At 45.3% G+C, this 13,851-nt stretch overlaps 1 protein-coding gene across 50 annotated transcripts in view; it reads right to left on the bottom strand.

Moving 5' to 3' along the window:
* Nucleotides 1-13,851, bottom strand: part of LOC118357956 (uncharacterized) — a 69,257-nt gene that overhangs the window by 20,187 nt on the left and 35,219 nt on the right. For 49 of the 50 annotated variants that reach the window (XM_052479323.1, XM_052479332.1, XM_052479334.1 and 46 more), the window contains 6 exons: nt 9,956-13,018; nt 5,826-5,984; nt 4,963-5,105; nt 4,581-4,713; nt 595-824; nt 28-139 (listed from right to left, as the gene is read on the bottom strand). In XM_052479323.1, the coding sequence (XP_052335283.1) occupies nt 28-139; nt 595-824; nt 4,581-4,713; nt 4,963-5,105; nt 5,826-5,984; nt 9,956-13,018 (3,840 nt within the window). The remainder of the gene's footprint in view (nt 1-27; nt 140-594; nt 825-4,580; nt 4,714-4,962; nt 5,106-5,825; nt 5,985-9,955; nt 13,019-13,851) is intronic. The other variant, XM_052479325.1, reaches the window with a different exon arrangement.

Genomic DNA, 13,851 nt, shown 5'->3' with positions numbered 1-13,851 from the left:
AAAGGGCTAAAAATGTAAAAAGTTTACCTTCTGCTGCTATTCTTGCATCCTCTGAATGATTTAATTTCCAGGTTGACATTTCCTCTTGCTTTCGCTCCACATCCTCCAGAGCCGTAGTGATAGCTTCAGAGGGATGCAGCTAGAGAAACAACATCAAAGGGGATCTTATTATACATATCAATGTTCCAATATTTTATAATGACTAAATTGCATTTGGATTACTGTTACAGTACCATGTGGGTTAATTGGGATTCATTCTGACATTTGAAGATGTTTTATTTATTTTTAATTTGGATTATTTGTGTATTTGTTGACATTTTACTGCATTGTAAGGAGCTAGTAACATAAGCATTTGGCTTTAAGCACTATAAAATCTGCTAAACTGTGTGCACAATCAATCAACTTTGATTTGACTGGACTAGACACAGAATCCAACCCAATGCTAGATCATTCTTACAATAAAACATGTTGTACTCATTCAAATATTCTCTTTTTCTCTCAAAGAAATTCCTAAAGAACTAACTGTAACCGAATAATGTTAAACTAGTATTTATTCTACAACTTTCAGAGGTGTGTACTGTATTCAGCTTTTACTGTCTCAGTGGTGCTGTCTTTCTGTCTGGGCTGAATGTCACCAGGCTGCCTGTCTCGTTCTCCGTCTCTGTCTGTATCCCTGACACCTGTGTGTCTGGCTTTGTGCCTTTCCCAGTCGCCTTCACAGCAAAGACGTGCTGGGCCAGCTGGCTTCCTTCTGCTGCGACCCTCAGACCCAGACCTAGAGACACCACAACGCTCAGAGGGCCTCTCAGAGGGCGCGGAACTTCCTGAATGAATACATACCACATTCTCTCAGGTCATGGACAACTGATATTGTGAAGAGTTGCAGCTAACACTATGTCTCTTTATCAGGGTCAATTCAAAATGAACACAGTCAATACAAAAAATAAACTGACATTGTTACTTAATTATTGTAAAATGTTTTTTAAAATACATTTTCGATGACTTCGCAATACTCAAAATTACTTTTATTTTAAATTCAAATAACTTCCTGAATTGACTGACCTCATTTGACCCCAACCCTGCTCTTTATGTACATGTTGTAAAGAGTGTTGTGTGTACATGTCTTATCTTAAATCAATATTATATTTATGATCAATAAAGTGATGTTGTCAATTTTGACAACTGATAACAAATGCGTAAATCTGGATAGTAACAGCCGAAAAGGAATTTTAAAAAAAGTACTTCCGGCCTGTCAATCTGAGGCCTAAAAATATCCCCATTGAACTTTTGTCAACGTACCATCTAATCGATATTGCAGCATCGTGGCCTGTACTAGGCTGGGAATGTGCCTGGGTTCAAATACTATTTGAAATCGTTCTATTGGTTTCATTGCAATAGGCAAGCTCAATCAAGCGCAGCTACAGTATTTTAAATGATTTCAAATAGTATTTAAACCCAGGTCTACAAAAGACTGGTAAGAATGTTATGTACCTTGGTTACAGAGAAGGGGGTAGCTGCTGCTCATCATAGTGACCGGATTATGGGTGAGTGGGTGTGTAAAAAGGAAAGTAATGGACGTGTGGATAGAAGTGGGTGTGTCCAAAGGAAAGTAATGGATGTGTGGATAGAAGTGGGTGTGTCCAAAGGAAAGTAATGGATGTGTGGATAGAAGTGGGTGTGTCCAAAGGAAAGTAATGGAAGTGTGGATAGAAGTGGGTGTGTCCAAAGGAAAGTAATGGAAGTGTGGATAGAAGTGGGTGTGTCCAAAGGAAAGTAATGGACGTGTGGATAGAAGTGGGTGTGTCCAAAGGAAAGTAATGGACGTGTGGATAGAAGTGGGTGTGTCCAAAGGAAAGTAATGGACGTGTGGATAGAAGTGGGTGTGTCCAAAGGAAAGTAATGGACGTGTGGATAGAAGTGGGTGTGTCCAAAGGAAAGTAATGGACGTGTGGATAGAAGTGGGTGTGTCCAAAGGAAAGTAATGGACGTGTGGATAGAAGTGGGTGTGTCCAAAGGAAAGTAATGGACGTGTGGATAGAAGTGGGTGGGTCGAAAGCACTCTGCTATAGGTTAGACCAAGGTTTCCAAAACTCTGTCCTGCCCCGCTCCCCAGCCCCCCGTGCACGATTTGGTTTTTGCTCAAGCACGACATAGCTGATTCAAATAACCAACTCATCATCAAGCCTTGATTATTTGAATCAGATGTGTAGTGCTAGGGCCTAAAACAAAATGTGCACCCAGGAGAGGGCCCAGGGACCTGGTTTGGTTAGACAGTTTTGATTGAGCTGTGTTTTTTTCTTTTCTTCCACTAACATACATTACATTAAGCTAGCATACCACGAGAGATTGTGGACTACTGGATGAGTCTGAGTCGTATTTCACTGTTCCGATTTTCCACAAATAATTGTACATTTTCAGTTATAAAACTGAAGATTGTTTATTTTAATTTTAGTTAAAAGTACTGATGATGGGTGTACTGTTGCTTCCTGCGTTGTATGTGTGTGCTTACTGTGACCGTCAACCTGTTACTAGGTAGCTACTTCCCACGCCACTGCCGGACAAGTAGTGCGTGTCAAGCGGGAGCAAAGGGCAGTGTGTCCCGGGGGTTGTTGCCGTTCATGCCCTCCCCATTGAGTAGACTTGTACATGTGTCAAAGTGACATCTAGATGGTTAACAATATGAATGATTTATTGTGTAGGCTGCTGTCCTACTTTAAATAAAATCACAGGAGGGAAAAACATGGTCACGTTAGCTACCGTCGGAGACGTGACCGTTTTACCAGGTAGGAAGTGATGGACTCTATTAAAATGTAACATGTTTCAAGTTAAACTGTAGTTTAGTTTGTACCCTGTTTAGTGAATGATTACTGTGAGTATTAATTGAGTTTAGTCCATGAAACTGTGCGTATGCTAATTTAGAAAGGTCGACCCAATCGGATAAGAGGAAATTGCCTCGGATCAGAGAGCTGGGTCAGGCCCAGAACAGAAGGACAGGGTGTGATTCTGACATCTGGCTAAACAAAGAGAGGACCATGGACATTCCACAGAGAGAGGACCATGGACATTCCACAGAGAGAGGACCATGGACATTCCACAGAGAGAGGACCATGGACATTCCACAGAGAGAGGACCATGGACATTCCACAGAGAGAGGACCATGGACATTCCACAGAGAGAGGACCATGGACATTCCGCAGAGAGAGGACCATGGACATTCCACAGAGAGAGGACCATGGACATTCCACAGAGAGAGGACCATGGACATTCCACAGAGAGAGGACCATGGACATTCCACAGAGAGAGGACCATGGACATTCCACAGAGAGAGGACCATGGACATTCCACAGAGAGAGGACCATGGACATTCCACAGAGAGAGGACCATGGACATTCCACAGAGAGAGGACCATGGACATTCCACAGAGAGAGGACCATGGACATTCCACAGAGAGAGGACCATGGACATTCCACAGAGAGAGGACCATGGACATTCCACAGAGAGTGGACCATGGACATTCCACAGAGAGTGGACCATGGACATTCCACAGAGAGAGGACCATGGACATTCCACAGAGAGAGGACCATGGACATTCCACAGAGAGAGGACCATGGACATTCCACAGAGAGAGGACCATGGACATTCCACAGAGAGTGGACCATGGACATTCCACAGAGAGAGGACCATGGACATTCCACAGAGAGAGGACCATGGACATTCCACAGAGAGAGGACCATGGACATTCCACAGAGAGAGGACCATGGACATTCCACAGAGAGAGGACCATGGACATTCCACAGAGAGAGGACCATGGACATTCCACAGAGAGAGGACCATGGACATTCCACAGAGAGAGGACCATGGACATTCCACAGAGAGAGGACCATGGACATTCCACAGAGAGAGGACCATGGACATTCCAGAGAGAGGACCATGGACATTCCACAGAGAGAGGACCATGGACATTCCACAGAGAGAGGACCATGGACATTCCACAGAGAGAGGACCATGGACATTCCACAGAGAGAGGACCATGGACATTCCACAGAGAGAGGACCATGGACATTCCACAGAGAGAGGACCATTGGACATTCCACAGAGAGAGGACCATGGACATTCCACAGGGGAAAAGAGGGAAACTCATTGGGGCCATAAAATGTATAGCTGAGGGGGTGACGCCGACAAGGGAAGAGTGTAAAATGTGTTGTGATCTTTCTAAATGGATGCACTCAGCTGACTGTATCATTGGTATTAAACACTTGAAACTTCTCTTGAGCTTTTGGTCTCAATTCCTTATTGCAAAGAGGTTGCAATAGCATTTCTTCTTTTTAACAGAAGCTTCCTACTGGGTATTAAGGTCAGATCTCAGGTCTCACCGGTGCACTGGTTGCCGGCTTATTGACTTTTCGTGCAACCTGATCAGCAACGCAAAACTGTCTTGAGTGGCAACAAATCTGCCCAATTAGCCGATTCGCTTTCCACACACTCACTTCTTTCGACACACCCACTGGCCCACACTCTGTTCACCATATTGGGCTGCAGCTACCCATACTTGTGTTTAGGTGCTTCGCTAGGCTGCTCACGTTGGACAAAAGGTCCTGGGAATGTGGAGAGGAGTTGTTTGATGTCGTCGTGGCAGGCTAGGTCCACGGCGGTCTGGCCCAGAGCGTTTTTGTCTTGCGGGTTTGCGCCATACTGAAGAAGGAGCTGCACTACCTGAGGGTCTCAATGGGGGGGTACATTTCAGCCTCACATTATCAAACAATATTGATAGAAATGTTGATGATGAAAAACACACAATTCACACAAAAAAATAAGGGCACTATATATTCAGACAGGAAGTTGGGAATAACTTGTTTGATTCTCAACAGGCATACAATACACATCCAAGTGTCAGTACATCATAATCAACGTGAGTGAGCCACGAAAGTCGGTCAATCGTATCAATCAGAGTATGTAGCGTACTTTACAGTGTCCTGAGGCAGCAGCATCATGTAGAGGAGTGAGGCCCTCCAGACCTCTACTGGTAACATCAGCCCCAGCCTGCAGTAGCTCCTTGACCACAGCTTCAGAACCTGCAGCACTGGCCTCATGCAGCGCCGTCCAGCCTGACACACACACAAACACGCAGGCAGGCAGGCAGGCAGGCAGGCAGGCAGGCAGGTTACGATGCATTATAAGCATTCGTCATCATTTACAAACAGTGATAAGACATAAAAGGATTGTGTAACTAAGTGTACTAATGGACATAAAGACAGAACGCTAAAACAATAGTAAAAGAGGACTGGTTTCCCCCCCCAAAAAATTGGGAACATGTTGGGGATCAGTTTGATTTTACATGAAAAGGTTGTCCTTTTTAACTACTGTATTGGGGAACTAAAGCAGCCATGGATCTGACCAGATATGTTTTGTAAATGTATAATTTTATTTGGATAGTTTTGTATTGATGTGTGTTTGTATTGTGCAGGGCTCATTTGAAGAAGACAAAAATAAGACTTGGTTTCAGTGACACCCTGCTAAAAATAAAGGTGAATAAAAATGAAATAGTCTATACTGCCGTACCAAGCAAAAAGGCAGTAACTGCTCATTTGGTCAAAAATGAGTTAATGTCATTTTTTTGCTACATTAAATACATGCTTAATCATGTGGACAAGTATCTTGCCTCTACTGTATTGTGTTTTGGAGAAAATGGGGATCATGTTAGCAGTAACTGCATATAGTTACTGTGAAACCAAGGTAAATAGAAGCCATATTTATCAGTTCCACGCTATGAGCAGTCACTGCCTTTGTGCTTGGTAGGGCAGTATAGAGTCTGGCCTGTTACAAACCTGCGTGATCTATCTGATTAACATTTAGGCCTGCTTCCAGAAGGCCTCTCACTAGAGCCAGGTCTCCTTTCTTGCATGCCAGGTGAAGGTGGCTCTCTCCCATACTGTTTCTCTTGTGTAGATTCCTCAAGGGAATCTTTGTGCCAGGCATGGGACCTACTGATAAAACATTGATAGAAAGATGAGCATATAAATAAAATATGTATGAAATATAAATAAAATATGATTGATCAAGGTGACAACAACGGGAAAGTCACAGACACAGAATTATGTAAGATGTTCTATTTGATACAATTTTTGTATTTTTATTTTACTATCGGTTTGCCATACATATTTGGATATTGAGTTATTATCATTTTGGCTCTGTACGCCAACTTTCAGCAGACTTCCAGCTTTAATTTGAGGGTATTTTACATCCAAATCAGGTGAACGGTGTAGGAATTACAGCATTTTTTACTTGTGGGCCCCCCCTTTTAAGGGACCAACAGTTGCTCAGCTGTTCCATGGCCAGGTGTGTTATTCCCTCATTAGTTCATTTACAAGTAATCAGATAAAAGGTCTAGAGTTGATTTCAAGTGTGACATTTGCATTTGGAATCTGTTGCTGTTTAACCCTCAATATGAAGGCCAAAGAGCTGTCACTGCCAGTGAAGCAAGCCATCATTAGACTGAACAATCAAAACAAACCCATCAGAGAGATAGCAAAACCATTAGGTGTGTCCAAAAGTATTTTATTTATTTAACCTTTATTTAACTAACCTAACCCGGACGAGGCTGAGCCAATTGTGCGCCGCCCTATGGGAATCTCAATCACTGCCGGTTGCGATACAGCCTAGAATAAAACCAGGGTCTGTAGTGACGCTTCTAGCACTGAGATGCAGTGCCTTAGACCGCTGCGCCACTTGGGAGCCCCAAATCAACTATTTGGTACATTCTTAAAAAGAAAGAACGTACTGGGGAGCTCAGGAACACAAAAAGGCCCGGAAGACCACGGAAAACAACTGTTCTTCCCCGATTAAGAAAAAACCCCTTCACAACAGTTGGCCAGATCAGGAACACCATCCAGGAGGTAGGGATATCTGTGTCAAAGTCAACATTCAAGAGAAGACCAGAGTAAATACAGAGTGTTTACCACAAGATGTAAACCACTGGTAAGCCTTAAAAACAGGAAGATTAGAGATTAGAGCTTGTCAAACAACATCCTATCGACAGACGACACAAAGATCAACTTGTACCAGAATGATGGGAAGAGAAGAGTATGGAGAAGGGAAGGTACTGCTCATCATCAGAGCATTCCACCTCACCTGTGAAGCATGGTGGAGGTAGCGTTATGGAGAAGGGAATGTACTGCTCATCATCAGAGCATACCACCTCATCTGTGAAGCATGGTGGAGGTAGTGTTATGGAGAAGGGAAGGTACTGCTCATCATCAGAGCATACCACCTCATCTGTGAAGCATGGTGGAGGTAGTGTTATGGGGTGGGCATGTATGGCTGCCAATGGAACTGGTTCCCTTGTATTTATTGATGATGTGACTGCTGACAAAAGCAGCAGGATGAATTCCGAAGTGTTGAGGGCTAATGTTATTATCTGCTCAGATTCAGCCAAATGCTTCAGAACTCATTGGACGGCGCTTCACAGTGCAGATGGCCAATGACCCGAAGCATACTGCGAAAGCAAACCAATACTTTTTTTAGACAAAGAATTTAAATGTTCTGCAATGGCCAAGTCAATTACTTGACCTGAATCTAATTGAGCATGCATTTCACTTGCTGAAGGCAAAACGCCCCAAGAACAAGCAGAAACTGAAGACAGCTGCAGTAAAGGCTTGGCAGAGCATCACCAGGGAAGAAACCCAGCATCTGGTGATGTCTATGGGTTCCAGTCTTCAGGCAGTCATTGACGGCAAAGGATTTGCAACTAAATATTAAAACAATTTAATTTATGTTCATGTTAGTTTGTCCAATTACTTTTTGAGCACCTAATATTGTGGTGACCACATAAAAAAGTGCTGTAATTTACATTTACATTTAAGTCATTTAGCAGACGCTCTTATCCAGAGCGACTTACAAATTGGTGCATTCACCTTATGACATCCAGTGGGACAGTCACTTTACAATAGTGCATCTAAATCTTAAAAGGGGGGGTGAGAAGGATTACTTATCCTATCCTAGGTATTCCTTAAAGAGGTGGGGTTTCAGGTGTCTCCGGAAGGTGGTGATTGACTCCGCTGTCCTGGCGTCGTGAGGGAGTTTGTTCCACCATTGGGGGCCAGAGCAGCGAACAGTTTTGACTGGGCTGAGCGGGAACTGTACTTCCTCAGTGGTAGGGAGGCGAGCAGGCCAGAGGTGGATGAACGCAGTGCCCTTGTTTGGGTGTAGGGCCTGATCAGAGCCTGGAGGTACTGAGGTGCCGTTCCCCTCACAGCTCCGTAGGCAAGCACCATGGTCTTGTAGCGGATGCGAGCTTCAACTGGAAGCCAGTGGAGAGAGCGGAGGAGCGGGGTGACGTGAGAGAACTTGGGAAGGTTGAACACCAGACGGGCTGCGGCGTTCTGGATGAGTTGTAGGGGTTTAATGGCACAGGCAGGGAGCCCAGCCGACAGCGAGTTGCAGTAATCCAGACGGGAGATGACAAGTGCCTGGATTAGGACCTGCGCCGCTTCCTGTGTGAGGCAGGGTCGTACTCTGCGGATGTTGTAGAGCATGAACCTACAGGAACGGGCCACCGCCTTGATGTTAGTTGAGAACGACAGGGTGTTGTCCAGGATCACGCCAAGGTTCTTAGCGCTCTGGGAGGAGGACACAATGGAGTTGTCAACCGTGATGGCGAGATCATGGAACGGGCAGTCCTTCCCCGGGAGGAAGAGCAGCTCCGTCTTGCCGAGGTTCAGCTTGAGGTGGTGATCCGTCATCCACACTGATATGTCTGCCAGATATGCAGAGATGCGATTCGCCACCTGGTCATCAGAAGGGGGAAAGGAGAAGATTAATTGTGTGTCGTCTGCATAGCAATGATAGGAGAGACCATGTGAGGTTATGACAGAGCCAAGTGACTTGGTGTATAGCGAGAATAGGAGAGGGCCTAGAACAGAGCCCTGGGGGACACCAGTGGTGAGAGCACGTGGTGAGGAGACAGATTCTCGCCACGCCACCTGGTAGGAGCGACCTGTCAGGTAGGACGCAATCCAAGCGTGGGCCGCGCCGGGAGATGCCCAACTCGGAGAGGGTGGAGAGGAGGATCTGATGGTTCACAGTATCGAAGGCAGCCGATAGGTCTAGAAGGATGAGAGCAGAGGAGAGAGAGTTAGCTTTAGCGGTGCGGAGCGCCTCCGTGATACAGAGAAGAGCAGTCTCAGTTGAATGACTAGTCTTGAAACCTGACTGATTTGGGTCAAGAAGGTCATTCTGAGAGAGATAGCGGGAGAGCTGGCCAAGGACGGCACGTTCAAGAGTTTTGGAGAGAAAAGAAAGAAGGGATACTGGTCTGTAGTTGTTGACATCGGAGGGATCGAGGGTCAAGCGGGCAGGTTGTTGGGCGGCCGGCCGTCACAAGACGCAAGATTTCATCTGGAGAGAGAGGGGAGAAAGAGGTCAGAGCACAGGGTAGGGCAGTGTGAGCAGAACCAGCGGTGTCGTTTGACTTAGCAAACGAGGATCGGATGTCGTCGACCTTCTTTTCAAAATGGTTGACAAAGTCATCTGCAGAGAGGGAGGAGGGGGATTCAGGAGGGAGGAGAAGGTGGCAAAGAGCTTCCTAGGGTTAGAGGCAGAAGCTTGGAATTTAGAGTGGTAGAAAGTGGCTTTAGCAGCAGAGACAGAAGAGGAAAATGTAGAGAGGAGGGAGCGAAAGGATGCCAGGTCCGCAGGGAGGCGAGTTTTCCTCCATTTCCGCTTGGCTGCCCGGAGCCCTGTTCTTCCTGTAATTCCTACACCGTTCACCTGATTTGGATGTAAATATCCTCAGAATTAACTTTCATCTCATCTTGATAGTCAAATCCATTGTGGTATACAGAGCCAAAATAATAATAACTTCTTCAATGTGCAAATATTTATGGACCTGACTGTATTTATGAATCAAATGAACAATGTTGAAAAAGTGAATCTATTCATAAATACAATATTCCAATACCTGAACTAGACGAGGTATCAGCACCACCTGTTGTGTAACTAGTACTTGTGTTTTGCGATGCCCAAGGGTTTGGCTTTGGCTTCAACAACAGCTTGGCTTGCCTCTTGCCAGGTCTGGCTCTACTGCTCTTGGCTTTCCTCTTGTGTTGACTACAGCTGTTGTGGTGTTTGGCACTGCCCGTATCACTTTGCATAGTGTTCATCTCTGGTTCATCTTCCTTCACACCGTCTTTAGCTTGGCAGTCATCTAAAGCGGGTAACAGGCTAGTGGAGTCTTCCATTACAGTAGTGGTATATCCATTACCATTCATCTTACACGCCTCAGAGTAATCTATTAATGTATCTAAAGTCTCAACTTCAGTCCCGGGGGTTTGGTTTTCTACTCCTCTCACCTGATCTTGGACGGAACCAATTGTTGCTTCTGAATCAAGTTGAACATGAGCTTTTGCCACCTCCTCCTTTTCAACTTGTCCCAGATCATTGTTCTTTGTCTCTGCTTGGTCCAGCTCAGAGACCACGGTGATGTCAGAGTCAGCACTATTGTCTTTATTGTCGGAAGACAAAGTCTTGTCAGTAGAAGCATCCGGGTCTCTAGACACTCTGTGTGTTACAGAGCCTCCCTCACGTTGTCCACCATCAATATGACATCTCTCACCATCTCTATCAGTCACAGCAGCCGTGGTCTCGCTGTCCAGTCTGTCTCCAATCAGCTGGAGATCGAGACCAGTGCATTTTAGCAGGTTGGCTTTTAAACCAACATCTGATCCAATGGAAGAAGCTTTGGGGATTTGACTTGCTCTCTGCATAAACAGTGTATCGATATTGGTCTCTGTACATTCTGATATCCCCACAGGGCCGTGGAGCTCCTCAGCCACTAGGAGGGATGGTGAGCTAGTGTTGCAAGAGCCAAGATATTCATCATTATCATCCTCCATCGCTGATGGGGCCTCTACTGGTTGTGTCTGCTTCTCGTCAACAATGGAAGCTTGTCTTGTGACATCCAGGTGTGTTGTTGTTGTAGCGTCTGAATGAGGCGGAAGAAGAGACACGCTACACTGCTCCTCCAAGTCTTCCTTGGACAGGAGACCATTGTCTAGCTTACACTGATCATCAATATATGGAGATGATGTCCCAGCCACACAGGCATTCACAACTTCAGTGGTTTCCAAAGGGACAGGTGCTTTGGACAGGGACAGGTGTTCAACAAGTGAGACGTTGTCTATAAGGGTACAGCAGGTGTCATCCTGGTCCATTTGGCTCAGGTCAACCTCTACCGCAGATCTGGTCTTGTCCATGGGGTCAATCTCTGGCCTAGCAGGTCGGTGGGTGAGGGTGACCTTTGACTTATCGGTGGAGATGCTGTTTCTTGTGGCATCCATTCCAGCTAGCTGCACCAAGGCTTCAGGACATGTATTCTGGTCAGGGTTTTGACTGGTTTTCTCTGCCCAGATAGTGTTATTGTGTTGGTAGCTGTTAGCACTCGTTGCTGGGTTAAAATTGAAATATTCACCTAGATTGAACCCTGCTTTGTCTGTGTGGTCAGTATGCTGGGAAAGATGCCCCTCTTGAGTTAGAGTTATCTCCTCTCTCTGGCAGTGGTCAGTATGCTGGGAGAGATTCCTATCTAGAGTGATCTCCTCTCTCTGGCTCTGGCAGTGGTCAGAATGCTGGGAGAGATTCCTATCTAGAGTGATCTCCTCTCTCTGGCTCTGGCAGTGGTCAGTATGCTGGGAGAGATTCATATCTAGAGTGATCTCCTCTCTCTGGCAGTGGTCAGTATGCTGGGAGAGATTCATATCTAGAGTGATCTCCTCTCTCTGGCAGTGGTCAGAATGCTGAGAGAGATTCCTATCTAGAGTAATCTCCTCTCTCTGGCAGTGGTCGGTATGCTGGGAGAGATTCCTATCTAGAGTGATCTCCTCTCTCGGGCTCTGGCAGTGGTCAGTATGTTGGGAGAGATTCCTATCTAGAGTGATCTCCTCTCTCGGGCTCTGGCAGTGGTCAGTATGCTGGGAGAGATTCCTATCTAGAGTGATCTCCTCTCTCTGGCTCTGGCAGTGGTCAGTATGCTGGGAGAGATTCCTATCTAGAGTGATCTCCTCTCTCTGGCTCTGGCAGTGGTCAGTATGCTGGGAGAGATTCCTATCTAGAGTGATCTCCTCTCTCTGGCTCTGGCAGTGGTCAGTATGCTGGGAGAGATTCCTATCTAGAGTGATCTCCTCTCTCTGGCTCTGGCAGTGGTCAGTATGCTGGGAGAGATTCCTATCTAGAGTAATCTCCTCTCTCTGGCAGTGGTCAGTATGCTGGGAGAGATTCATATCTAGAGTGATCTCCTCTCTCTGGCAGTGGTCAGAATGCTGGGAGAGATTCCTATCTAGAGTAATCTCCTCTCTCTGGCTCTGGCAGTGGTCAGTATGCTGGGAGAGATTCCTATCTAGAGTGATCTCCTCTCTCTGGCTCTGGCAGTGGTCAGTATGTTGGGAGAGATTCCTATCTAGAGTAATCTCCTCTCTCTGGCAGTGGTCGGTATGCTGAGAGAGATTCATATCTAGAGTGATCTCCTCTCTCTGGCTCTGGCAGTGGTCAGTATGCTGGGAGAGATTCCCATCTTTAGTTAGAGTTAGCTCCTCTGAGGATTTTGTAATTTCCTGCTTTTCTGTGTTCCATTTCTTTCCTTCCTCTTTTCCTTTGAAATCGGCTGTCTCCAGCAGGAAACCTGCACTTCGACTTCTCAACACAACCGAATCAACAGAGTCATGAAGACTTCCTGTTGTCGCCTGACCATTTCCTGTCTGGGCCGCCAATAGAATACTGTCCAGGTCGAAAGGGTTGCTCTGCAGGAGCAAATCAAAGATATCCTTCCGTTTGGTGGTGATGCGTTTAATGACTTTTCTAGGTGTGGCATGATTAGGCCTTGAGTCTTCTTCCCCTGCCTGGTCCTCCAGGTTCCTCTTCATAGCTGGTGCCGTAGACCGCGTCCCATCCTGGACAGAAGGTAGTGGACGGTTTGGACAAGTAGAGCCATCGCCATGAGGCTCCTCCTTCTCTCCCAGGACCCCTGCAACTGAGCACAAAACACCTAATTAGAATTTTTTTTTTAAATAGATGGTTTGGTAGAACCAAAAAACCCATACGGGATGGACATCTCAAATGGTGCAGACCACCTTAATGGTGGTCCTTGTGGTCCTTCTGTGGCTCAGTTGGTAGAGCATGGCGCTTGTAACGCCAGGGTAGTGGGTTCGATTCCCGGGACCACCCATACGTAGAATGTATGCACACATGACTGTAAGTCGCTTTGGATAAAAGCGTCAGCTAAATGGCATATATTATATTATTATTATTAATAATAACACTGTCCAACAATCAATGTGTCACTGCCGTTCAGGAGTGGGGAAAAAGGTTAAGCATCATAGGTGTCAAGTGTTCTGTTTGACTGCAGAAAATGGCCAACATTTGACGAAGCAACATGTCAACTTTAATAGCAAAAAAGCACTTTATAATTTCAGGATGATCTCTTAACATTAACAAGTATTATGATACAATAGAAGGAGAAACGTTGAACGTGAGCTTACAAATAAATAAGATACTTTGTTACACTTTTACAACAAATTATTTAATTGTACCAGCTACTACTGTAGCTACTCTACAAAAAAATAATACATATCATACAATATATTATCCCAATGTCACAAACATATTAACACATCACAAATGTTTAAAGGTATTCTTTGTGAAAAAATAACTTGGAAAAATATACTCAACAAACATGCACATAATCTTTCAAAACTAAACACAAGATCAAACTGAATTAATTTTAAAAACCTTTGAATCCAATATGATCAACATTCATAAGACTGAGAAAGGTTTTTACTAGTTTCAACTGGGACAATAGACGAA

This window comes from Oncorhynchus keta, chromosome 25, assembly GCF_023373465.1.
Source record: "Oncorhynchus keta strain PuntledgeMale-10-30-2019 chromosome 25, Oket_V2, whole genome shotgun sequence".
NCBI classification, from domain to species: Eukaryota; Metazoa; Chordata; class Actinopteri; order Salmoniformes; family Salmonidae; genus Oncorhynchus; species Oncorhynchus keta.
The sequence above is the reverse complement of the archived record's forward strand: the minus strand, read 5'-3'. Positions and strand labels throughout refer to the sequence as shown.